This window comes from Atheta coriaria, unplaced genomic scaffold (assembly GCF_025399875.1).
Source record: "Atheta coriaria isolate IRGN ID8LTWV9N9 unplaced genomic scaffold, Caltech_Dcor_3.1 hic_scaffold_10_pilon, whole genome shotgun sequence".
In the NCBI taxonomy this organism is placed as follows: domain Eukaryota; kingdom Metazoa; phylum Arthropoda; class Insecta; order Coleoptera; family Staphylinidae; genus Dalotia; species Dalotia coriaria.
Genome location: NW_027045452.1, coordinates 976,098 through 1,003,794, shown reverse-complemented (window position 1 = coordinate 1,003,794; position 27,697 = coordinate 976,098). Strand labels below are relative to the sequence as shown.

At 37.1% G+C, this 27,697-nt stretch overlaps 1 protein-coding gene and 1 long non-coding RNA gene across 4 annotated transcripts; one reads left to right on the top strand and one right to left on the bottom strand.

The window, feature by feature from the left end:
• Positions 1-27,307, bottom strand: LOC135801483 (uncharacterized). 3 transcript variants are annotated; one of them, XM_065314995.1, is made up of 6 exons: positions 26,923-27,307; positions 20,053-20,142; positions 3,395-3,827; positions 3,214-3,336; positions 2,396-3,117; positions 1-2,334 (listed from the first exon to the last, which is right to left on the bottom strand). In XM_065314995.1, exons 2-6 carry the CDS (start codon positions 20,125-20,127, stop codon positions 1,624-1,626), a joined length of 2,064 nt encoding a protein of 687 aa, XP_065171067.1. In that variant the 5' UTR covers positions 20,128-20,142; positions 26,923-27,307; the 3' UTR covers positions 1-1,623. The 3 variants fall into 3 exon arrangements, with proteins under 3 accessions (XP_065171067.1, XP_065171066.1, XP_065171068.1); XM_065314994.1 differs by having other exon boundaries at positions 26,931-27,307; XM_065314996.1 differs by lacking the exons at positions 20,053-20,142; positions 26,923-27,307 and adding an exon at positions 17,045-17,062.
• On the top strand, positions 10,337-10,746 carry LOC135801417 (uncharacterized). The gene is made up of 3 exons (XR_010550365.1): positions 10,337-10,390; positions 10,444-10,533; positions 10,585-10,746. It is a non-coding gene; the product is annotated as an uncharacterized lncRNA (long non-coding RNA).
• Positions 27,308-27,697: the final 390 nt, after the last annotated feature.

Sequence of the window (27,697 nt, the reverse complement as noted above, 5' to 3'; positions counted from 1 at the left end):
TTTATGTTTCGTTACCCACATTTTATTTACAACAAAACATACATACAATTAGCCTCACAATTATGCATCTTATTCTCATGTTGATTGCGCCCTAATTTAATTGGATAGTGTAAATACGTTAAATGCCGCATGTTGCAATACTGCGCATATCTAAATTAAGTTTCTGACGATCTGTTTACACTCATTTCGCACAAAATATGCATACCTCTTCCACATCCACTTGTTCTCGTAAACAATTGTCTGAAATATGTGTTTAGTCCGAACGTGAAGCGGATCTTCGACCATAAACTTCTAACGTACGAAATACAAAACTTATCGGCAAATAAAATTTAAAAAATAAATGTGACATTTAACAAAACGTTTAACAAACACGCCTGCTATTCGTGGCGACACAAGGAGCCGTTTATAAACATGCATATTTTCGGTGAAATAATGTGATATTTTGTTGATTTTAATGCCCAACACACGCAACTTCTGTTGCGATTGACATTAGCACCATGTAGCTCATAATGTCGCCACTTAAAAGACGCACGCGTGCAAAAATATATAAATATATATCGTTACGAAAAGTTACACTTTGCCTATCTTAATATTTCATTCGTTGAACTTGCGTCATCATTTCAATGAAATGCGTAAAGACATTTGAGCAAAATTATTATAAATCTTAGTTGGTATTAGAGATAACTATACGTTACACATTCGAAACATTGTATACAATAAATTAATTACGTTTTGGAATAATACTGTACATAATTAAATCAGACACTTTCGTAGCGACTTGCTTCTGAACTTACCTACGGAAATATGCGAAAAATAAATAAGTCTAATCATAGTGTGTAATACTAAACCGTTACGATTATTAAAAGCGTGTTTTCTTTTCAATATTCCAACAAATAATTAAGTAACATATGTTTTGAGTTCTTAACAGGTGTGATTGTGACGTCGTCATTACAATATGGCGCCAGTAAATATCATATATTGCCTACGTTTCAATAAAATAATAAACATGTTCAAAAACTTTGCTTCTTCAGATGGAAACGGTTGCTTTTCCTTTGGAACACTGATAAATAATTAACTCTAGTCTAAACTGTTATTAAAAGAACATAACGTTCGTTAGTGTGTAGGTTTTAGGGTAGTTATGGCACAAGTACTCTGTGCTTGGCCATTCCTATACGCAATTAGGACTCGATATACTCTTAAGTGATTTATATCTATATGTGCTAAATCTAATTACCAGAGGGCATACTTATTAATAACAACATAGTTTTGCCATTCATATTTGGCGTTGAATTGAAGCTTGCCCATCTCGGTGAATATTTCATAAATATTTTCTGAACTTGTGCGTCTGATAATTACTTTTAAGTATATACAATTAAATTATTCTCTATGCGTCGTTGATTTAAATTAGTTTCCTTAGTTAGATGTATTTCAGTATAAAACTTTATTATTTGGGGTGTTAATTATTGTAGTTTTCTATTAGTCGCTAAGTTTTATTGCATTTACGCCCTTTTAACTTAAAACGAATATTAACGCAGTTGCACTTCATGAAGTCATTTAAAGTCTATACAACGTTCTGGTTAAATGTTAATTCAATTAGCTTTAGTCATCAACTTGACAACTTGTTCATTCACGCGAACGCAGAGTATCAGTCTTTCCGTTGAGACTCATGGCGCCCATGCTGCTCAAGTTGTTCAGACTGCTCATGCTTAAGCTGTTGAGCGTGTTGTTCAGCCTTTCTGTAGCGGCGGCGGCAGCAGCTGCGGCGCTGGTTTCATGTGCGCCACATGTTGGTGGGTCGCGAGTACGCAGGAAGCCCAAACCCATCCAATATGCCAGCGTACTCATTGCCATTGCACCGTCATGGGCTTGGGCGACCATGTGCTCTCGCTGCAATTGGTAGCGATAGAGTAAACTGCCCGCCACAAGAGCAGAAACCACTGCGGACACAGCTACCAGCACAAAAAGAACACTGAAGCCAGGAACAGGCATACAGATGCCGTAAACCACTTCTTCGCGGATCTTGCCCTGGAAGACGGTGACAGCTTCTGCTTTGTTGTCAGGACTGAAAGCCAAGTCTGCCTCGGAAATAACTTCGTACAGACCCGAGACACCAACATCGGCACTGCGCACTTTTCTGTCGGATACAACCATTGATCGACGCTTGCGTTTTGTGAGAGTCAACATGGGTTGAGATGAAGCATTGCGTTTTTCGCGACTGTTTATTATTGGGACGTTGTCGGGCAGCGAACGTGGAGCACCTAAGGGCATTACTTCTTCATGATCAAAGTGACGAGGCCCATGCGGGAATTTATCTTGTTCCATAGTATACGCATCCTTAAACAAATTACATTATACAATGTTTAATCACTTTATAATGCTTTATTTTAAAACTTACTTTGTGGGGTAATGGTGAACCAATGTCTAAATCTTCAGGTACGTCACCATTTCCAGAATTTACTACATTGGCAATATTTGCGAGGTTTGCCGCAAGTTCTTCCAAACTGGCTGTTTGAATACCAAGATTGTCTACAGTTGCAACATTTACTGGACTCTCAGTTTCTTCCTGAACCATTACTGGTGGTGGTGGTGTTTTGGATTCCTCGTCGGTTTTGTGACTACTCAAACTCATCTTAATTGAAGGCATTCCACTTCCAATGCTGGTACCGCCTTCACCTTCTTGTATAATATCATCATAGATAATATCGTCGTGTAATTCGGAGGATTGGGCACTTGCGGCAGGTTGCGTACCAACCAAAGAAGCTTTCTTCGCAGATGTGGATAATATTCCATCGTCTTTTCTCTCTAATGGAATACCACCGTATTGGTGTTCTACTTCAACGTGTGAATTGCTTTCTGGTTGCTGTTGGCAGTGATCCAGACAACCATGACGACAGATTTCCACCTTGCATTTAATATGCACACTTAGCGCGTCTGGGAATTTGAAGGCGTGGAAGAAGGCGTAGGTTATGACAGACGCGCGCTCGTCGGCGCCCTTCGCCTTGAGGAAGCGGCTGATCATTTTCGGTCGCAAAACGCATCCAGATTCATCAGAGAGTTGAATGACGTGGCCACCGCCATCAGATGCTACGCAGGACTTCACCCGCATGTCAAATTCACCTACGTGGATAAACCAAGCATATTTGTTATATCTTATAACGTAAACTAATCACAATGCCTGGAAGTAGTAAAAATTAATAAATGATAGCGTGTTACCTCTGTAATCGTTGATGGCAACGACGAGCGTCAACGTCGAACCAAGCGGCACGATTCCGCTCACTGGTGGTGCCCACGGGCCCTTGCCGTGTTGGATCTCCATCCAGCAATCAACATTGTCTCCTATCAACCAACAAACAATGAGCAACAACCTATAAAATATCACTTAGTTGCAGTTTACCTCTGAAATCCAACTGAATGACGTCCAGATCGGCGATGACCATCGGCGGCTTGGTGGCAGTCTTCTCGTAGTCGTTGAACCACTCACAGCGGAGACGTTTCGCTTCGTCCCACACCTCGAGCAGGTCCTTGTCGTACTGCACGACGACGGTGTTTTCATAGAATTGGCCGTTTAGGTCGGGTTTAGTGCCGCAGCGCGCGTACGCGATGCGGAACGAGAAAAACGTTTGTCCTGTTGAAGGCGGTACGTACACACAACGCGGGTCGCCATGTTGTCCCTTCGAGCTTACAATACCGTCGAAGGGCTGCGAAAACGACACGTGGACGTCCATGTGATCCTTACCGCACATTACCTCTAGGGATTGAATTGACGGCATGCCGGTTGGTCGCTCCATCGGCCATATTTCCGCGTACACCAAGTTTATATTTAATATCTGCAATGAGAAACCAAATCAAATTTTAAAATTTACAGAATTGGTAATTTAATAAATAAATAAGAATTTTTAAATTCACGTTTAACTTTTATTTGTTGGGATAGTATGTTAGTTGATGATCAAATCTGTAATAAATGTGGCAATTTTCAAGTTCAAAAGTTTAATTGAAATCCACTCCGGGTAATCTCTACTTAAGCTCACATTTCATTAAATCTAACATTTAAGAGAACGAGATTTACGAGCGCAGCCTCAAAAACTTAATGATTCAATGATTCGTGCACACAAAGCCGCCAAGCAGTCTCGCGCGCCGCTCGCCGCGTTGTTATTATTATTAATAATAAAAGAGTGTGCGATCCGCGCACGTTCGATTACGAATACGAGCGTGTTTCGTTTTTGCTCTTTGCTCCTTCGATCGTGGTCGGTCGGCGTGTGCATATGAGCGTGTACGAGAAATTAATAATTCGACATGTGCCTGTCATTGAACAAGCCGCGCAAACTACGCGACAGAGAGGCCACTGGCCCATGGACATTGGCCTTGCTTGGGAGCGCGCTTTTTTTTTACCTCCGAGTCCAAATTTGATGTTATAACTAGATGAAGTTTGTCAATAAAGTTCATCAATTGTGGTGATTCTTAATGGAACAAAATATCAAAGTTTAAATTTTCAAAGTCAAAATAAACACAAAAATGAAGGAAAAACTTTATTTTTGTACCTACAATAAAAAAATAAATCGCAAACTCTGTTGATAAGCGCATAACTCAACAACGCCTAGGCCAATTTGGCCATTTTTTGAAATGTTCGTTAAAGTCCAAGGATGGTTTTTACAGCAAAAATAATCGAATAATGGCCGGGAAAACCCTAAAGATAGCCCTTTTTATAGGATAAAAGATGGCATTGAAATTCAATCATAGTTATAGTTAAATAGTTGAATCCGAGATGGCGCGCTGAAGTGCATTATTTGCAATCCCTACTAATATTATAAATGCGAAAGTCCTGATGTTTGTTACACTTTCACGCAAAAACTACTTAACCGATCATCATGAAAATTTGTACACATATTCTTAGTGGTCCCCGAATGGTTATAGGCTACTTTTTATTTAATAAAAAAAATTATATTTAAAATAAAATAAAAAAATTGTTTAGCCAATAATACCTCTGCATCTGGCTATTTGACTACTTTAACGCCATCTAGCATTCCAGCAATGAAGCTCAAACCTAAGTACTATAGTACCATCACACTGTATCATCACACTGTATTACCGACAGCTACGTCAACATCAAATCCAATTGACTACACTATGAAGACTGTACACGATACTTCCATAGACTATACTTTCAGCCATTTTAAACTTCCCGCCATTCTACTTCATTGTTACTTCTCCTGTGACTACAGACGCGTACGGAAGCAACTTCATTATTTTAGATATTCGCGAGCGAAGCCAAGGGTTAAAGCTAGTTCTTTATATGCATAATTTCTTTAAAATAAAATTGCGAATCTTATTGATAGAGTTGACACGTACTATGTCTAGAACAAGAAAGTAAAAATGAATTACATTTTTATTAACCACTACCGGGACGAAGTCGCAGGTAAAAGCTAGTTACAAATAAAATTTACCTTTTTGCTATATTCTGGTGTGTAAATAAAAGTTCCAACTTTTTTAAATGGTTTATTTGTTTAATTAGAAAAGAAGGTAGTTCGTGATGTTATAATAAAATAGAGCATCATTAATGCTCTTTAAATTACACGTTACCCATCCGTCGAGTTGAACACTCCTCCACGTCGAGAGTAAACTCGCAATGAGCAATTTTTTGGCCCAAGAATTGGACATTTTTTAACAAACGAATTCGCCTATTCATGCACAGCGCGCACGCTCGGGCTCCCATGAAGTGTCTCACGCATCGCATTTAATATTCTCAAATTAGCCGAGTCCGAGCGTGCACATTAAACTTTTTGACAAAATGACAACGACCGTAAATTACATGTTCATTACGTTCTCTCGCGGCGCACGTCCGCGTCCGCCTAATACACGCATTTTCCTCGCAGCGCGTCGTAACGTTCACATAAAGTAAAGTGGACGCGGCTCCACGTGAGAATTTAAAAGCGCACATAAATTATATTTACGTTTTTCAAGTCGCGATGCCCGTAGCGTTCTCCTCAGTGTTTGACCGGCGACCGTCATCGGAGAGCTTCACGCGCCTCTTCTATGCGTGGATGTTTAGTTTAATAAATTCCTATTAACCCTAGAACGGTCACATAGACGCCAGTAGAATTCAGTAGAATTTATTTCTAATATTCTAGATAGTATTGTTAGGACATTATACTGTTAGGTTGGTTCTCGAGGAGGAAATTAATGAAATCTTTGCCGGTGGCTTTTCGGGACATTTAGAGGGCGACGAGGACAAAATGGGCGCTCGACGGGTCATCGGTCAAATGAGCAAACAACAGGCGCGACGGACGCGACTAACATGTCTAACGGTAACCTCGAGAATGTGAAAGATTTCACAATTATATAGCTATATAATGCCCATATCGTCGCGCGGTGCATCCGAAGTGCAAAGTGGGTTTCATTTGACCATTAACCAAACTTCCCGACGTTCATTTGTTTGTCAATGAACACCAAAGGTGTGCTGTGTTAGAAATTGGTAATAAACTACTCCAAATGAAGGAGTACCATATAAATCCCAGCGGTTTTAATACAAGACAATGTTGAGGAATTCTTTAAGCTTCCTGGTATGGATAAATTTCATTCCTGCAAATTTGTAAAAAAATTGGTTTATGACTGTAGATGCCATAATTTCAATGCATTTTTCTTCTTATTGACATTTACTAATTCTATTTTGAGAACAATTATCGGTAAGTTCTTAAAATGTTAAATTTCACAACTTTTTCCACGAAATTTTACGTTTTGTTCATTGTACAAACATCATCGTAATTTTGTCAGTCAGTTTGTCACCCAACTACAAATATAACGGAAAGTAGCCGTTAATTCAATTATAACCTTCCGAATTGTTTGCGTTTTGAACATTTTTTCAACAGATAATCGATAAATGTGTAGATAAAGTCATGACTAATCTGAAGTAGCACGTATTTATCTTAGAATTACCACTGTTTTTCTCTTCTCAATCATTTCATGGTGCCAGAGAAGAAAAAAGCATCCCACAATGATTAATTGCTCGCAGTTAGCCTCTCCTAGTTTGCAAATTTGCAAGTTCACCGACCAAGCAAAGTTAATTACATCGGCTGCTCGCTGCGGATAAATAACTTATTTATTAATCTCCTTCACAATGAGGTAATGAAGTTATAGGTACGATCATCCAATAAGTTTGTTCGGCAAATTGCATTGCACTCGGCGTGCGCCTTTCAACAGTAATTCCTCATTGATATTTTCGCATACTCATGTTTGCTCCACCTCATCTCTATCCATATCCATAACGAGAACTTTTTGACAAGTATCATAAACACGTTTTCACCAACGCGTATTTAAGGCTTAAGTTACCGGTAAGTGCTTGCATTCATGATGTGCATTGAACCATGTTATAATGGTAAACCGCACAGCGTTTAATTACGCCAACAATTATGACATTAAAATAGTTCGTCATGCTAAAAATCTAATTAGTGATGAACACACCTTGCAATTTCATCTGTACACTCATGCATTACAAATTATTTCTCATTAAATCCAATCCAATTTTAGTCATAAGTTTCATCTGATTTCAAGAGCTATTAAAATGGCGGAATATAAGCTATCTTACAATACAATCCGTTGGTTTTTGATTGACTTACTACAGTTAAAGTTTCTATCATCCAGATCTGCCAATTACTGATAAAATTTATTTATTTTCATAATTTATTCAAATGAAATTCATCCCGCTGTGACAAACCTTAAATAATGTGTCTACAAACAAATAACCTACAAACAATCCGAAAGAAACCAATTACATTTGCCAATTTAACGTTTACGACACCAATCTCCATATTATCGTGCACGTATCAGACACTTATTTGATAAAACACTTATTGTTCAGCTCCAGCCCGTCTCCGAGGTCCAATGCGGCGCTGCATATCATTTGCACCTTAATTAACTTTTGATCTGTCCGATTGTATTATCATATTACACCGCGCCAACGTTTCTATTAACCTTTTACTAAACCTGGCGGTTCTTCATCAATCTTTGTTCGAAAATGATCGACAATTCCCACAAACCTGCGATGTTTCAATCAAAAAACGTAATTTTTATTCAAATGAATTGAAAAAAACCATGGACATATTAATGTCACAATCTGTGATGCAAACTTGATCATTGTGACTTCTTGGCGGTTTTGTGAGTGCCGATATGTTTGCGTGTCACGATGATGGCAATCGCGACTGGGGCGACCATTGAATGGACATGAATTTTTAATCAGTAACCGTAGATTACATCCTGGTCATAAATTACGTGAAATTTATTTTTTCATTCTCTCGCTTGGAGTTTGTTTTAATGAAACGCTTTCGAGCTTATCGTTGATTTAACTCGAGTTGATTTAAGTTGACTTAAGTTAAGCAATAATGTATTAAGATATGAAATATTGATGAGCATTCAATCGGTTTCCAACATCGGATTCCTTAATTTGATAGATTTATTACTTTAAAATATAATATTTTAATAATATATTCGTCATGCCATTAATAACCTTCTAATGCACGAATACGATACTATACTTTATGAAGCATTGTACTAGATGCAAAACTATCTAACCTATAAATTAAGTAACATATCCCCGTGTAAACCTATTGTTAGAAATTGTTTGGTTATAGTTGAGTTAAGAGCAAAGTTAAAGTTCAAATTGCTATGCGTAGACAATGCGCAACGACCGCCTACTGTGCGCAATCGGCCATCGTCTTCAGCACCAAGTCGTATACAAGAGTGTCGGTCGTGTAGGAGTTGTTCACACTTTGAACAAATAAAGTCGTTGGAGGTTAGAAATAATCTTTTCACGGAAATAACATCAATGGTATTTTGAATTAAGCGAATACAACGCCATCTATATTAAAATATTTATTCAACTTTCACCTTTAAAACGTCAGTTTTTCCACCGTTTTTAGACACAGAAAGTGGTAGTACTTTAATTATGGACGACCAAAGCTGTGACTAAAGTACTTTAGCCACGGGCTTTAGTCACAGGGTGCTTGCGCCTGCGCAATAGCCTACGGTGCAGCACAAAACTATCAAAGATATAAAATACAAAAACGTGGAAATAAAGTGGAAATAGAAAAGTTATTAAACACTCGATTGATTAAACGCTTGCTACGCTCCTTCTCAATCAATCTCGTGAGAAAAGTCTGCGTTTAGCCCCTTGATCCTTAATATTCTATAAAAGTGTCTATGTAATCAACATATTGGACATTATGTGATAAATAAAACATCTCACTTATTACGTACAAAAGAAAGTATTAATAACTCTCACAATGTTTACTCTAATGCTCGTCATTAACTATTAATTTATCCCTATAATACAAAAATCAATGTAGAAGTAAAATTGTAACTATTTCATTAGTTCAGTGATAGTCACTATGATGGAATGTATAGAAAACTACATTCGTGCTGATGCTATCAAAACAAATCAACATTTGCAAATCGAAGAGATTGCAGTCGGGTTTGCAATATTACGTCACATTTTCTGGTCGGATAACAAACGTTTTGCGCCTGTTTTATTCCTAATGTACTACCCGCTGCCAATTATAATGTTGGTTGGCATGTCAGGACATCTCTATAAATTAATACGTAAGTTTAGATTTAATACTGGTAATTATCATTTTATTTTGTTTCCTTTGTTTTAGTAATTGAAGACACAACATTCAGCGAATATGTAGCCCACTTAACATTTGCGCTTATAATGTTACTTGGTGCATTCACAGCAATATGTTTGAAACGTCGAAAAAAGGCTGGTCAAAATTTACTCGACATAATCAACATGTCAGAATTTACCAATGATCATAATATCACGTTAAGGGAGATTATTTTGCCGATAAATCAAATAATTATCTCTGTGATGCTGCTTGTTGCTGTGTTTTGGTTGTTGGAAATTTTGACTCTACCGTTGATTGGATTTTTTAAGGAGTCATACTTTTTCCCTTTTGTATTTGAGTAGTAATACGTTGTTATAAATAAGTAATGATAATTATTTTAGTATTACTTTTTAAATTTGGGAAACTATAACATCATCCTAAATATTTTATTCCACATCGAAATGTGTTTCTTCTGTATGATGATTTGGTGTTTTATAGCATTGTATATCTCATTGACCGCATATTTTGAATTTAACTGCGATACAATACTGGGGTCATTAGAACGATTGCAAAATGAAGAAGACCTAACTGAACGTCATAAATGTTTTTCGCTTATCGTTAAACATCATTTGCATATTTGCTTGTATGTCAATTATTTTGCTTTATAGTAGAAGTTCTTCTTTTTAATCAATTTTAGATTTTGGAAGAGTTTATGTGACTTAAGTAAAGGACCACTATTTGCTATAGTATTTATCGGAACAGGAACATTTGGATTATTGGCAATTACAATAGTAATCGTAAGTTTACAAGAAAAAATAAATATTTTTTATAAATTTATGGTTGATTTTAGGATTTTCAAGTTTTATTGTTTGCTACTACGATAGTATTTATTGCAATGACTACTGCAGGTTGTGTGGTATCATCAAAACTGGAAGATATTGTACGTGTAATAAATCAAATGTTATTTTATATTGTAATAGAGTTTTTGCAGAGTGCTAAATTGCATAATGCAACTTTCTACGCGATTCCATGGGACGGTGACGTGGCTCTTGCTAAGAAAATGCAGTTTATGAATATGCGTACCAGGATTTATTTTGAAATTCCCATCGGGGATAGTGCAGTGGTTTCAAATGAATATATTTTGAAGGTAAAACAGCCGTACAAAAATTCATTCAATTTTAACTCCTTTTTAAGTATATTTTTAGATGGTTAAGATGAGTTATACAATTTTAACATTATTTTTAAGAATGAGAAAAGCAGATTTAAATTAAAATAATTATTGATACATTTGAATGATGTTTAACTGATGTAAATTAAATTATTTTCAAGAAATAAAAAAAAAACTGAGTTGATGATATTTTATTAAGCATTTTTTAATTTCCGAATATAAATTATTAGCGACACATACGTTTTTCATGTATGAATAATATATAAGTAATGTGTGTTTTGTAATTTTCATATCATCATCGTATTTACTCACCTTGGTCAGGGCACAAAAACGATATATCTATACCACTAAGAGTGGTAACAATTTCATTCCAATATCAAATATCAAACTATATTGAACTTCACAATGGAGCACATTAAAAAATATTTAAACACTGACAAAGTTCACATTAATAACAAAAATATGCGCATGGAAGATTTTGCCATTTCCATCGCCATACTTCGCCATTTTTTCTGGTCTGATGACAAACGCTTCGTATTTGTGTTAAATATATTACATTATCCTCTCCCAATTATAATGTCGATTGGAATGTGTGGATATCTCTATCAAATAATAGGTATGATACAAAATGTTGCATTTTATACCGACTGATTTATTATATTTATATTTCTGACACATAATAGTAATGGAAGGAAGAAACTTCAACGAATATTTAATGCCTTTAACAGTCATCTTATTTTTTACCCTTGGACTCGTTACTGGAACACTGTTAAAACGCCGTAAAAATGAGGGTCTTGTATTACTTGATATCGTCTCAAAATCACAGTTTGTTAAAGTAACTGATATCGCCCTTAGAAAAACTCTAGAGCCGATAAATCGACTTGTATTTGTTGGAATATCTCTAGTCTTGACTTTTTGGATGTTGTACATTGTTACATTACCAATTTCCACATATTATGAGGACACGGTTTTCTTTCCATATGTACGAGAATAAATATTATTTTAGTTTTTTTTCTATCTCTAATTATTTTTAGTACTATTTTATAAATTTGGACAAACATATAATACTGATTTGTAATGTTATATTCCAAATTGAAGTGTGTTACTTCAGCATGGTAATCTGGTGCATGTCTGGCATTTATACCACATTGGTGATATATGCCGAACTTAACTGTAAAATGATATTAAGCAATCTAGGAAAGTTGAAAGATGAAAAAAACATTAAAATGCGTCATGAAAGTTTTGCGACGATTGTAGATCATCATGTATTTAGCACCTCGTATTATAAAAAATTCTAGTAATTGAATTTCTAATAAAAAAATGTTTTTAGAAATTGGAAACGTTTCTCTCAATTGGTTAAAATTCCAATATTTTTCATTGTTCTGGTGGGTACGGCAACTTGGGGACTGATATTAATATCTTTGATAAATGCAAGTATTAAATAATAATTGAATTTTTTATTAATTGGCATATTTTAGGAGTTTCAAGCTGTAATGTTGGCTTTGATGTGCATGTATAGTATGGTGGGTGTAGCTGGATGTTTCGTATCCTCAAAATTGGAAAATATTGTAAATAATTCAATTAAAATCGTTATAACTTAAGTAATGATTATATTTTTACAGAGTGAGAAAATACAGGATGCAACATTTTATGATATACCATGGGATGATGATATTTTAATCGCCAAAAAAATGCAATTTATGAATTTGCGCGCACGACGTTATTTTCATATCCCAATAGGCAACGACAATTGGCTTGCTTCAAATGAAACTACTTTAAAAGTGAAATATATATAGTGAATAGCTTATAAATGCAATTCCAAAATTATCTTTTTAGTTGATAAAAGCAGGCTATTCGTGTGTGACGTTCCTTTTAAACACCAATAAACCAAAATGAGTACAATTGAAGCAAAAATCTGTTGGTAAGCGTATAACTCAACAACACCTAGACCAATTGGGCCAATTCTTTTTTAAATGTTTGTTAAAGTCCAAGCATGGTTTTTACGCCGAGAAAAATTAGAATAATTTCTGGGAAAACCCTAAAGACAGGCCTTTTCTATAGGATAAAAGTTGGCATTGAGTTTCAATCATAGATATAGTTAAATAGTTGAATCCGAGATGGCACGCTGAAGTGCATTATTAGAAGTTCCTTATATAATTAATTTCTTTAAAATAAAATTGCCAATCTTATGGATAAAATTGACATATACTATGTCTAGAACAAAAGAGTAAAAAGGAATTACATTTTTATTAAACACCACTGTGACAAAGTCGCGGGCAAAAGTTAGAAAACTATAAAGTTTGATTATTTTTCAGTTTGCGACCTTTTATCTCTCTTAATATCTCTTGGAAGTCGTAACAATTTAAGTACAAGTGACAACTATAGTGCCGACTCATCACAATGTAATTAATGTAAAACAAAAAGCAGTACAACTGTTTGTATTTATGTGTATGCAAATAAATAACGATAAAATCTTCGAATGATCGAAAATATACCGCTCATCCTAAATATTTACAAAGCAACCAGCGCCCTCTTTTCCTATCGCGGCGGCATTACCTCCTTTGAAAGCCCAAACAACACTCGTAAACACAACAATCACATAAATCGCATACGAATCTCATTCCAATTCGCATATTGAAACGTCTTATGAGCGTATTCTAATGTTTTATCGACGCGATGCGATATGTAACAGCGGTGTAATGACACACACGATACACACGTACGCAAGCGGAAAACATATCCGAACATCATGAACAAACGATCAAGACCGACATTGTATCGACCGAAGCGAAAGGCCGACCTGCCGATTTTCCCACGCGTGATTTTTTTCTTCTCTCGCTGAAGTGTTTTGCATAGTTTCACGCCGGCGTCGGCACGAGAATGACGTACACCCGTTCGGATTGTTCCGCAAATCATGGAAGTGTGTAATGGAACTGTTAGACTTGTTAAACGGCTGGCAGGCTGGCAAGTCGGGTCATCAAGGAAGTAATTTAGGACGCTATGCTGGAATTTGTTGAGAATTTGCACGTCTGGTAAAGTAGGTGAAATATTTGTATTGTTTGATGTGTTAATTGTTGACTAATGTAAATGTACCAAAGTTTTAAAAAAATACAGAGCAAAAATAGTGAGTTTTGCTTTGATCCGCGACTTTATACGCGTAAATTTGAATAAAAACTACCATAACTATTCATTTTCTTGTACCTATAATTTGCAAAATCAATCTATAATATAAAAATGAATCGCAAAATCTGTTAGTGTGCGCATAACTCAATAACGACAAAACCAATTTGGCCGATTCTTTTTTTTAAATGTTTGTTAAAGTCCAAGGATGGTTTTTACGGCGAGAAAAATTCGAATAATTGCCGGGAAAACCCTAATGACAGCCCTTTTCAATAAGATAAAAGTTGGCATTGAGATTCAATCATAGTTATAGTTAAATAGTTGAATACGAGATGGTGCGCTGAAGTGCATTATTAGCAATACTTTATATAATTAATTTCTTTAAAATAAAATAGCAAATCTCATTGATAGAATTGCCACATACTATGTCTTGAACAAAAGAGTAAAACCGAATTACATTTTTATTAAACACTACCGGGACAAAAGCCATTTTGATCGAAATTACATCAATTTTATCTAAAAATCAACTTTTAATCCTTATTTTACATACACCCTTTCAGCTATTTGTTATAAAAAATACCCTATGTTATTTTCTTTGGTAAAAACTATTTCTAAACCAAAATTTATTAAAATTAGTTCAACGGTTTTTGCTTGAAAGCGTCACATATAAATAAATAAAGTAAATCTCACATTTATAGTATTAGTTTGGATTAATCCGCTGCCAATTTAAGTCTTATGAGAGTTATTTATTCATTATAAAGTTAATGTGTTCGATACTAATCAATAAAACGCAAACAACATGCACGTAATCTGATCCGGCTTAATTTCCTCGTCAGGCACACAGCACTCGCCTGATCCGATTCACTAAACGTTAAGCAGCAAACAACAAAACACAACAAAGCATCACATCTTGATAAACTCGTCTACAAGCACACCATAAACTACTTAGTTGCTTGCTGCTCTGGTGTGTGCTGTTTTTCCACCGATTATCTCCCCGAAAGCGTATGCTAGCAAATACAAGTAACATGCCGTGGCTCTTGTTCCCGCTCGTCGATCCATCGCGGCGCGTTGATAAATTGAATTCTTCATTTAATTTGAGCATTGAATTACGACATCGCCGGCGAGTTTATTATGTTATCAATCTCGGTCTTGTGTGCGATTCAATTCAATTCAATTCAACGCGCGATGCGACGAGCGTTCGAGGCGAAAGAAATAGATCATTAAAAAATGTTGGCGGAGGACTTTGGGCGTAACATGACAACCACACACAGTACAACTAGTCGAGATCTCTTCATCGTAAAAATGTTTATACGCAATCGGTTTGTGTTTATCTTCGCCGCCACCCAATAAGTGTGCTTTGTGCTCTTGTTCTAATTCTAATCATAGTTTAATGTATTTAATGTCGACGTTTGTATTGTACGACTGTTAACTTTGCCCACACTCGTATAATGTATGTTAATTAACGTATAAATATGATATAACTTATATAATAGGGTTACCAGATTCGATTTCTTTATTTTTCTTTAATAAATGTATGAAATACTAGCTTTAACCCGTAACTTTGTTCTGGTAGTGTTTAATAAAAATGTAATTCATTTTTACTCTCTTGTTCTAGGCATAGTATGTGTCAATTCTATCAATAAGATTCGCAATTTTATTTTAAAGAAATTAATTATATAAAGAATTGCTAATAATGCACCTCAGCGCGCCATCTCGGATTCAACTATTTAACTATAACTATGATTGAATTTCAATGCCAACTGTTATCTTATTGAAAAGGGCTGTCTTTAGGTTTTTCCCGGCTGTTATTTGAATTTTTCTCGCCATAAAAACCATCCTTGGACTTAAACGAACATTTAAAAAAAAGAATTGTCCAAATTGGTCTAGGCGTTGTTGAGTTATGCGCTTTCCAACAGATTTTCCGATCCATTTTTATATTATAGATTACAAATTTGTTGTTTAATTGACTACAAAACGCCAAATTCAACCGATTATTGATTTTATTGGAATTTTCAGGCAACTTTCAGCATAATGTAAAGTTTGGTAGTGAAATTCAACCTTGAAGGATGTAAAATAAGGAATGAACGTTTGTAATTTAATGAATGGAATCAAGATCTATTTACTTGAATGAAATTTGCAAAAAAACTTGAAATATTTCTAAAAATCTGGCAACCCTACTTAATATAATTTACTCCACAGATAGAATCGTAAATCGTCGCGTTTTGGCCACAATTAGTTTTGATGAATGTGGGAAGCCGACGAACGTAAATTGAAAACCATTATTCACAATCACAAACGCACATTAGACGCATTTAACACACAGTAAGTTAGTTGAGTAGACTGCGCCGCCGCTGAGAGTCTTCCACTCCGCATGGGAAATTAGCTTGCGTGTCGTAAAGTTTATGTCTCATTTTTACCGTTTCAACACGCTGGCTATTATTATATTACTGTCTACGTTTATATTATTGTTTACTTGTTGGCCGAGATTTACGTCAGCTCTGCGAACGTCCGGCTGTCGCTACACGACACGCTTCGTTGTTTTGTTTTGCATTCGTGTGGCAGAAGATTTATTATGAGGTGCAGCAAAAAACAGGTGTCAGGATTAAAGTGATCATAAATTTCGGTGGATTTTTATGGACTGCAATACGATGCTGGAGCGTTGATTCATAAAAACAAACGTGTGTTTAATGCTCGAAATTTAAGACGAAATAAAACGAAATCGGTCCGAAATTAAATTCATAAAACGAAGCTAACAAGACAAATCAAGTCATTAAATTTATGAAGTGTTTGGAGCGGCACCCTATTAAAAAAACCAACAGATATTTAATTTTTAAAGGTACAAAAATGTTTAAAATGTATATTAAAACAATGTTGTGTTAGTTGCCGCATTTATAACTCAAGATGGGCTGGAAGATTCAATCATAGTTATAGTTTATCAATTAAATCTCAGATGGCGCTAACGTACATTGTGTGCATTTTCATTTTTCTGCAATAAAATTGGAATTCCTACGAAATCGGCACAAATTAATTGTTTAACAAGAAAGTAAAAACTACAATTAGTTTATTAGTGTATAGATAAAGTTTATTTTAGGCCCGAACAGTTATTTTAAAGATCAATGTCAAGTATGTGTGGTTGCCTACAGACTGAAAATATATAACTTACCATAAACCAAACACAATGTATAAAAATACTATATGTATCACAATGACGTGAATGAATCTGAATGATCAACCAGTGAACTGAATGGAACAACACCGCGCCTCAAAGAAGGATCATATAATTGGAGTGATTTGCTTATGCGCTTCTTACACGAGTGCGCGCCGAGACCGCCGCTGGCTCAGCACTTTACCAACGAGTTACGATCGAAAGGCAAGCGGCGAGCAGCGCGCAGATAACCTTTAACTCGCGACGCCACGTTCTTGTTTATTGTGGAGCAAACAACAGCACCGGCCCGACAAAACGCGGGCGCGCACACATTCCGCGCCAGGATAACTGTACACGTGCACGTACATGGCGGGCGCGGTGTGTGCGCGAGCTCGCGATCACTGACAGGATGTGTGCGGCGGTGCGGCTAGACTGCGCGGCGGCAGCATAATGAGCCACTGTGTTAATTACGTAAGTATACTTAATCATATGTACGTAATCAATGTTTGAAGTGTGTTTCAGTGTCGCAGTGTATACACTTTAATTCTTGTTTTGTTCCACATGTTTAATTAATAAATTTAAAGCTCGTAAAAGTCACCCACGCACCTTAATCACTATAAGGCTACTCCTGTGATAATTAAAACGAAATTTAATTCAATCAGCAAACGACTGGCATCCAGATTAAAACGATTAAAATTTTAATTCGATATAAACGACGAAGCTGCGTTCAGGAGTGCGGAACGATTAAATCGTTAGCAGTTTATAAGGCACGCGTCTAGTGTATTACACTAGTGCGTTCGAAAGCTGCTGATGCTGGTATGGCATGGGGATTTAATTCAATAAAATTATCGTGCGCGTTTGGGTTTTAATAAAAGCCAAAAGCGCATAAAACATAAGCACGCATCGAGATATTTTCGAATCGACTCGCCGGCACGATGCGTCGGCAACGATTCCGGTTTTGATTAATAATCTAAGAAAATGGGTGTGCGTACAGCATCGTCGCTTTTGGGATGCCGAACTCGGAGGACGCGCCTCGAGTCCTGCGGGTCCGTATTTCCACGCGCCGCCACGATGATGCAAGCGGGCATATTTTATGAGCTTTCGATATGCATTCACTGCGCGCGTTGAAGTACTCGTACATGCTTATAATCATTTCTTTGGGTGATTTTTGTGCGTTTTTTACGAGCTTTCTTTGCGAAGAGCTTTCGAAGAGTTTACGGTTATTTTTTTCTGCGTATTGTTTTTGCTGCGTGAATGAAGGAGAGAAAATGTGCTTTTTGTTTAACGGGCGAGTTTCGTTCGTAAATTGTCGTCGCGAGCTGGTCGCCAGCGATCGTTACATAAATACTTCCTCGGTGCTTGTCGCGACCGGCCGATCGTTTTATATGGACATGAAGAGCGCCGCGTGCCGCGATCAAAAGACGCGTACAAATCGCAGACGCCGCCGTAATGACAATGACGACGCATCAACATACAATGTTTGCGAAATGCGCTTCGACGTTTTGCATTGAATTGGATTTTTTTCTTTGTTTTAAGGTTTTGAATGCTTTTTTCTGGGTTCGTCGCTTACACTCCTATACGCAATTTATAACAAAGTAAATTTTATCAATAAAATATGGGTTTTTAGGGCTGATGAATATGCGTGATGATGAAATCCCTAAATACCCGTTTTTTATTAATAAACTAGTTTTTGCCCGCGAATTCGTCCTGGTAGTGTTTAATAAAGATGTAATTTGTTTTTACTTTCTTGTTCTAAACATAGTATGTGTCAATTCTATCAATAAGATTTGCAATTTTATTTAAAAAAATTGATTATATAAAGAATAGCTAAGGCATGTAATTAAACGAACTTTATTTTTTCGATTTTTAACTTGTCAATTCATTAAATGCACTTATAATTAATGCTTGCACTTAAAAATACAGAACTGAACTTAAAAATAAATATTTGCACTTTGAAAAAATAATTCCACTTGAATAAAATGCTTTTCACTATGAAATTAATACTTTGCACTTATAAAACTGGCAGTACTAAGTACGTGCCGTATTCTTAACCAATCATTCGCCAATAGAGCGCGCCACTATGCATTAGTCAACTGCAAAACTGCAAAATGTCAAACATCCTCCTATACGTGCTTGCATTCTTCCTCTGCAGTAGGAAATATATGCATGGCGGATAAGAATTGTTTACTTTAGCGTGCCACGTATACAGTTGATAAAATATTTTAGGCACTTTATCAAAAGTACCATCGCCATATATTTCCTCTTGATTCAATTGTATTAACAATGATCTATCTCCCAAAGAAAAAATAAAGTTCGGTAAATTATATGTCTTATAAAACTTGCAGTATTAAGTACGTGCCGTACTCTTTACCGGCCCCTTCTATCACCCTCCCCACCCCCACCGCCCCACAAATAATACCAAACAAGGTAGTCTACCTAACCACCACCCCAACCCCCCGACCGCCCCACAAATAATACAAGACAAGGTAGCCTACCTAACCACCACAAATTATAAAGTTTCAATTTAAAAAGTTGATTCAAAACAAATTTAAGCTTAAACCTGAATATATAAGTGCATTGTGTTAAAATATAAGTTATACAATCTATAGTGCATAATATGAATTTCTTAGTGCAAAGTATGAAAACTTAAGTGCGGCTGTTCAAGTGGATTGTATTTAAACTAAAGTGCATTTAATATATCCCCAATAGCTAATAATACACATCAACGCGCCATCTCGGATTCAACTATTTAACTATAACTATGATTGAATCTCAATACCAACTTTTATCTTATAGAAAAGGGCTGTTTACAGGGTTTTCCCGGCAATTATTCGAATTTTTCTTGCCATAAAAACCATCCTTGGACTTTAACGAACATTTAAAAAAAATAATTAGCCAAATTGGTCTAAGCGTTGTTGAGTTATGCGTGTACAAACAAAATTTGCGATTCATTTTTATATTATAGCCGAATTATAAAATTTTATCAAGTGAAAACCTCTAAAAGTCAAAAATTAAATTTTACTTACCGTTAAAAATATGCATATGAAAGATGCAACCTGCTGAAAATTGATACGCCTGTGACGGCGCACGTTGATCCACATCTTCTGCGTTTTGCCCTGCAAACAAAGTAAAAATTAACAAACCAAAAACAAAACAAGAACACTTAAAATGTAGCAAATTGTTAGTGAAGCTTTGCAAACGTTGTAAACTAGATTTTTATGATATATCATTATTTTTAATGGCTACCTTTTGGTTGCACTTGTTCTGACACGTTTGGAAGTGTTACGAGCTGCAAGCATTTTCTCATTCATTGTTGTTCACGATTTGCGTGCGAAAACGCGTGGAAATCTCACGGAATGCAAACACTTTAACTGAATTACATCTTACAAGCTTAGAAATACAAAAACTTCAGGAAAAAGTGCTGAAATAACTGAATCTTATTTGTAAATTAAATCCACTGCAACTTTTTGCAACTGTACCTAATACCTACAATCATTTAGACGTGAATAAATAAATTCTCAATTTGCAGCTTGTAAAAACACTTTGAATTCCAATGACCATCGACAACACTTTATACTTGTCGAGTATTATTATGCATTGTGCGTTTTCCGGTCAGTGTATTTACATAAGTTCATACACGTATTGTTGCGCCTGCGTATAGACTTGTAATTGACGTAGGAGTAGTTTACAAGTAGTTTACAGCCAACAACAAGTACAAGAAGTCACACGAAGCACTTCTTGATGTGAATATCAATAAGCGTATTTATTCTACATGCTTTTATTTCGTTTCAAACCCTTGGAGGGCTCTCAAAACGAAGAAAAAAAGAAGACCATGAGCGCATCACTTGCAACCATGATGACCCAGATACACAACATTCCATCGACAAACTGTGCCTCACAAATTCTTCTTACAACCGGCCCAGACAACTTCTGAGCATCAAGTATTTATGTTCAAAATAAATCTGTGTTTAAAAATGTTTTAAATGAAATTTTTATTTTTGTTTGATTGAAAAGTTTATGATATGCATATGGTAAATTGGTCGTTTTGTGTGGCGTAGTGCGAAATGATTGAATTACGCAGACGCTAATTCAACACGTGTAATTGCGCATTGACGGTCTGGCATCCATCTCGGTTGCCCGCCGGTCGTTTGCTCGACTGACCGCTGGCTGCGTGTTGCGTGCGGTGCCCGCTGCCGGGCTGCCGTCCTGCTGGCGCGCGCTGCTCTTGGTTATTGACACCGGCTCGCGCGGCGGCCGCTTCTTCAGCGCGGCCGGGCCGCTCGAGTGCGCACACATGCGCGCGCGCGCGCACGGCCAATACTGTTATTTTAATTAGTGCCATTGCCCATTGTAAATTACCATCGTACACACAATATCCATACGCTTCGTGGCCGCGGCCCGTCCATCGGTGCGGAGCGCGGCGACGCGGACGACATCGATGGCCATTATTCGCGTATCGTGCGTATCAACAGTTTTACTAGCGTGTGGCCAACATGCCATAACAATGTGCCAGCAAAGTGTCTTCTAACAGTAGATTTATGTCGTACGGTGACTATTTTTCCAAACTCGCACAAATTTTACTAAATTCATACCGACATATATTTCATAGAATTTTAAGAGATTATTAATTAACTAAACCGAATGGATGAGCGCGCAGCTCAACCTGCATTAGCCAAGTTTACGAGTTTATAAAGATTTATAAATTTATGGAAAGCTTGGAAATATATTAGACGCGAGCGGCGTTCATAAATTTAAAATTCTAACAGTAAAGACTCGTATTATTTAATGGGCGACGGTCGGATGCACTCATTGTTGTGTGAATACGTTTGGAATTATGTTAGATTACGATGTCCACTTGATACGGACACGGACGCGGCCGCACGATGTCGAAAAGGCGTTGGGAATGCGCCGGCCAGCGTCGGCTAATAGACTACGAGCGCGGTATGAGTATCCGAGACAAGATAGAGGATGATGATAAAGGATGCGATGCGATCTTGCTTCGTGTGTCCCCGAGGAGCATTATGTAATATTGAATAATGTTCAATAATTAAGATACGAAATTGATCTTGACGTGTATATTCAATCATGTGAAACAATTTCCAATTTGCTGAATTTACATGAAAATTATTGCAAAAATGCACTTTTTGAAATATTTTTATTTCTAATCTTTGCAAAATTGTGATTCATATCTAAAACATAAAAATGAATCGCAAAATCTGTTGGTAAGCGCATAACTCAACAACGCCTGAACCAAGTTGGCCAATTCTTTTTTTAAATGTTCGTTAAAGTAAAAGAATGGTTTTTACGGCGAGAAAAATTCCAATAATTGCCAGGGAAACCCGAAAGAGAGCCCTTTTCTGTAGGATAAAAGTTGGCATTGAAATTTAATCATAGTTATAGTTAATTAGTTGAATCCGAGATGACGCGCTGAAGTGCATTATTAGCAATTCTTTATATAATTAATTTCTTTAAAATAAAATTGCGAATCTTATTGATAGAATTCACACAAACTATGTCTAGAACAAGAACACTACCGGGACGAAGTTGCAGGCAAAAGCTAGTATGATTATAAATATGATTGAATCTTCAAAACTATTTTCAGTCCTTATTTTTCACTCTTCCAGTTATAATTCGCCGATAAAAAGTAGCCTATTTGCTTTTCTTTGATCATAACTAACTCTATACCAATATTCATCAAAATTAATTTTGTGGTTTTTGTGTGAATGCGTCACAAACAAACCAATTCGCATTTATAATATAATAGGATAAACAAAAGTGGATACGGCAGTCTTTCACACTGTTCTCCGCATCCATTGAGCAGTTTTCAATGAAATTGAAGCCACCTTCGCGTCGACGTGCGTGGCACATTATTAGTGTTCGCGCCTTATTAGTCCGCCGACGATCAGCCTCTCCTGCGGTTAATTAGCCGTGTGGCAGGCGCGTAAACAGTGTACACAAATCGGCCCACAACCGTCCCATTATATCCGTAATCGGCGCACTTGTGCGCCTATAACGAGATAATAAGATAATAGTGACTGGCGAGATTAACGCGTATGCGAAATTAATGCACGAACGCAAATTGCTAATCGAATTTGTGTCAATGATAAAAATAGGAAACTGCATTTTATTCTGTTCTCTGGCGATGATAGATATAAAATAGGGGAATCTTAATGACGACGATAAGACAGGCGCGCGCCAGGTGTTCCGAGTTTGCGCATCGCTGATTCGCATATTGATGGCAGGTAATATGCTTATTAAAACTGCCGGTACGATCGTAAAATTTCTAATATCAGATTTAGAAATTTTCGAAGAGTAATTTAAGATTTTTCTCATAAAGGTACAAATTTTATTGTTTGAAAAAACAATAAAAATGAATAAAAATTGCGATTAACTTTAATGTGGCATAAAATTAGTTCCGATTGAGATTCATTATTTAGTTATTTAGAATATACCTTTAACACAGTTTTACATAACTCAAATTTCAAATTTTCAACTTTCCTTCAACTCTTTAGTAATAATCCTGATGTAGAAAGCAATTGTAAAAAGAAATATTAATATTTAAGAGATTATTCATTCTGGATAGTTTCCATCTGTCGATGCAGAAGCTTTCCCCAACAATTCCCGTTCGTTTTTTTCTTCTGCACTCAGCAGACAATACGCAGCTTTACGCGACATCGCCGGACAGCGTCCCCGTTTAGCACCAATTCAATTGTTGCTAAAACTCATAAATTGCTTCTTCATCATGCTCATGATGATGTTGGTGATCATCCGCGGTAGCAGTTGAGCTGGCGCGCGTCTCGCACATATGGCGCACGCCGACTGCATCCGCCGTATGTTTTTGCGCTTTTTGTTCGGTTTTCTTTTACCGCAATATTCATAATCGTCGGGTTACAATTTTATTTACAATATATATTTTTAATTATTACCTACATTAAAAATACCGATTGAAGAAGAAGGTTGGCAAAAAATTGTGATTGTGAACGCAAAGTGCAAAGAGCAGAGTTGCGCGCTGGACATGCGAAAAAGAAGCGAGACGTGAGGCGAGCACAACATTGGCGGAACAGTTACTTTTATAAATCAGCGAATTAGTTACGTTCCAGTTCGAGTCTTCCAGTGGAGAAGCACGGCGATATCGACGTTCATTCAGAGAACCAACTTTACTCACAATACGCGAACTTCAGCTTGAATCTAATGAATCGAACCGCAAACAATAACTTTCGAGACGATTTGATACAATTACTTTATAATGTAATCACATACAACTTATTTTCCAGCCTGAAATAAAATTTATTACGAAGTTCGATGACTATATTAATATTATTATTAATTTTGATTGGACACACTGTATGCACACAATGTTGTTCTTGGTTTGTGAGTTCCCTAATTAAAGACACTTTTAATTAGCGTCTGCTCACGTTGGCACGCATCGCGCATCTCTCCTTCGCCGGCCATCGTCGGCGAGCGGCGTCAATTATGGCATCAGTTTATAATTAGTTTTAAAACGTTTCTAAACATATTAATAATAATGCGCTCTCGGCGGCGTCGGTCGTGCTCTTCATCTACATCTCGCGCCGAATTTCTCGTCTCGCCGAATAGAAAAACTATTAATTAGTAATTCGGGATGAGAAAGGCGAAATAAATTACGAGAGACAAAGACACATCTCCACTAAACGATAAATTTTGCGTGTGTCGTAATTCGGAGCCCGCGCGAAAGGAAACCGGGAGTGAATGAAGGTTTCCATTAATAATAAATTAATTAAAAGTCACTAATAAGCTAATTAGTTGCTTAAGAACATAATTATCGGTCAGCAAGATACCGATCTAAATTGTTTTTCGATGGGTTCGTATTGTTTCGCAATGGAAAATAAAAACTCAAATAAAATATGAATGACAGTCAGGCAAGAATTTAAATTTCATTATTGGCACCTATTGTTAATATTTTTATCATCAACGAAAGTGTTATCCGTTCACAAATCATTCATTAGAAATGAAACTTTATATTTATGATTTCAATAAAAGTAATAATCGAAAACATTAAATTTTAAATTAACTCCGATTACTATCTGCTTACTATCAATATGAAATCAGCAATCAATTTTCAATTATTCGCTAATGCGCAATGATAGAAATAAGATAGGAATCGTGGTGCGGGCTGTGGGCGTTCACTTTAATTGATTTTCTTATTAATTTACCGACCGCGCGTCGTAATCGATTAGATTTGATATGATTTTGTTGCAAATCAAACATCACGCGAGCATTCAAGCGCAGATAGTTAATATGTATAATCTTTAGAATATGTTTACGAAAGGATATGGTGATGGCCGAGAAGAATCCGGAAATGGGTCGTAACTTTCGTTGCCAATTAAGGAATCAAACAGGGATTTAAATTTTGTTTTACATCTCAACGTACCAACATCCGGAGATGTTTTATAATGTTTTAATTTCGAAAATTTGTTAAACACAACTTGACGAATAGAAAAAAAAAGGAAAAAAACGTTTTTGTAGATATTTATGTATCCGATTATGATGTTTGGGTATAATTTGTGATTATTCAAATAAAATTGCGGAGAGTTTTAATTTTTAACAAAATTGGCAAAAGGCAAAAATTTGAGAAACGTGAATTTGAAGCTTTGTTGTGCGTTTTGCTGCACAATATCTTTTAAAACATCAAGGGTTTAATCATTTTGTAAGTTTACCATGAAAAGTTTTCGAAATATTTGAAAACAGCGACTTTTATTCATTTTTTTTTTCGAGACCATATGAAAATGAACACTTTTAGATCTCAATAATTGTCTAAAATTTGATATTATTGTGCGGAAGCACAAGTGGTTAATACTTTTATAACAAATGCGACTTGAATAATACAGATGGTCAAGATCTTTGTGTTCTGTGCATTACAAATAACGTGAATTATAATCGCTTTTCCATAAACAGCTTATATTAAATTTTAATTGATTTTTACAAAATAACTTCCGCATTTCCTTGTTCCACATAGATAAATATTGAATTAGCCGCATTTCCGCAGCTGCTACAACATCTGCGCACAGTTGTACAGCAGGTTGCGCTCGAATCTGATTTATGACTCATTTTTACCTAGATTCGCGCGGATCGATGCATTCGTTTTTGCACAATTTAGCGCTTTATCGACGCGCATTCCCGCCGCCAACTCTACAGCGCCCATCCAGTTTCGACGCGGATATGCGCGTCTCGTCTGGCAGTCTGCTGGGAAACTAGTTCAAGTAACACTACACCGCCTTGCGATTCACACGCGCGTTCCGCGTTTATTTACTTATTTACTTTCGCGGCGCATAATCGGGCACGCCGGGCGCGTTCAAGATGCGTACGACTGACATAGTTTTTACACCGGAGACACGAGAATCAAATAGTCGAGGGAAAAAGTGTATCGTTGTTCGGTTTATTACACACATTTTATTCTAATGGATCCACTTGAGTCATGCATGCGCCATGCGCGAATGTGTTAAACGCCTCTCACGGGCGTAAGTGGGCTTTACAGAGAGTATTGTTTCAGTGGCATGGAATTTACAACCGAAATCAAATTAATTAGAATAATCTAATTTAAGTAGACAAAAGTTTAACGATTAAATTAAGAAGACTGATTCCGAGAACGAATGTTCAATTAATCTCGAGTCGAGCAATTTGATCATTTTTTTTTATTCTGAATCGAACTGATGCGTAAACTTAAGCAAGCTTGAGGACGTATTTTTTGTGGACGGTCGCAAAGCATGCGTAAGTTGTGTACGCATTTCTGCGAAAAGCGTTAACACACCGCGCCGGCAGCACACAACACACACAAACGCACATGTACACGCGCACACTAACCACTCGCACATTGGTATATACACCATCGCACGCACACGGCGAAGAAAAATTCTTACGTTCCTACCTTTCGGCGATCGAATCGAATGGCGATGTCATCGGCCGAAAGACATGACGCCGGGCGAAATTTTTTCAAGCCGCACGCTCCGGATTCCGACAGGTTGGTCTTCTCAGCGCTGTGCGCGCGGCGCGCGCTCCACTCACTTTTTCGCCTGGCTCTCTGCCGAACAAAAACTCGTCCTGTTCGTCCTGTGGTAGATGCACGAAGTTACACGCAAATCGCGACTGCGGACGCGCACACACTGATAAGCCGCCGCGCGGAAGTAACGTGTCTTTGCGCACCAACTGCGAAGTCAACCAACGTACCAACGTGTTTGGTGGATGCGCGCGAGGATGAATTGTGTTCGACTATGTATCACGCGCACAATACTGCGACTGAGCCCGCGACCGCGCCGAAGAAGTCTCGACGGCAAGTCGTGGGGCGCGCGTGCGCCGGGCACTTGTCGCTGTTACGGCAGGTGAATCGAAAGGGCAACGACTCGCGCACACCGCGCTGAGAAGAAGAGCAGGAGTTGCGCGCGCGCGCGCGCTTTACACATGTCGCTGGTGCGCAAGAATCCATCAACGCGACACGCATCCAGTGCACTGTAGCCAGCGTGTGCGATATTCCTGCACTTGCCTAATCTTCAACATCTTCCATCATTCCGCTACCGGTGAATTTCGCTGAGATCGCGACTTTGCGACGCGCTGCGTACTGGCTTAAGTGGTTTCTTCCTACTTTGGCGTATGATCGAGACGCAACATATCGATTTGTCAAGGACTTTGCCATCCGTT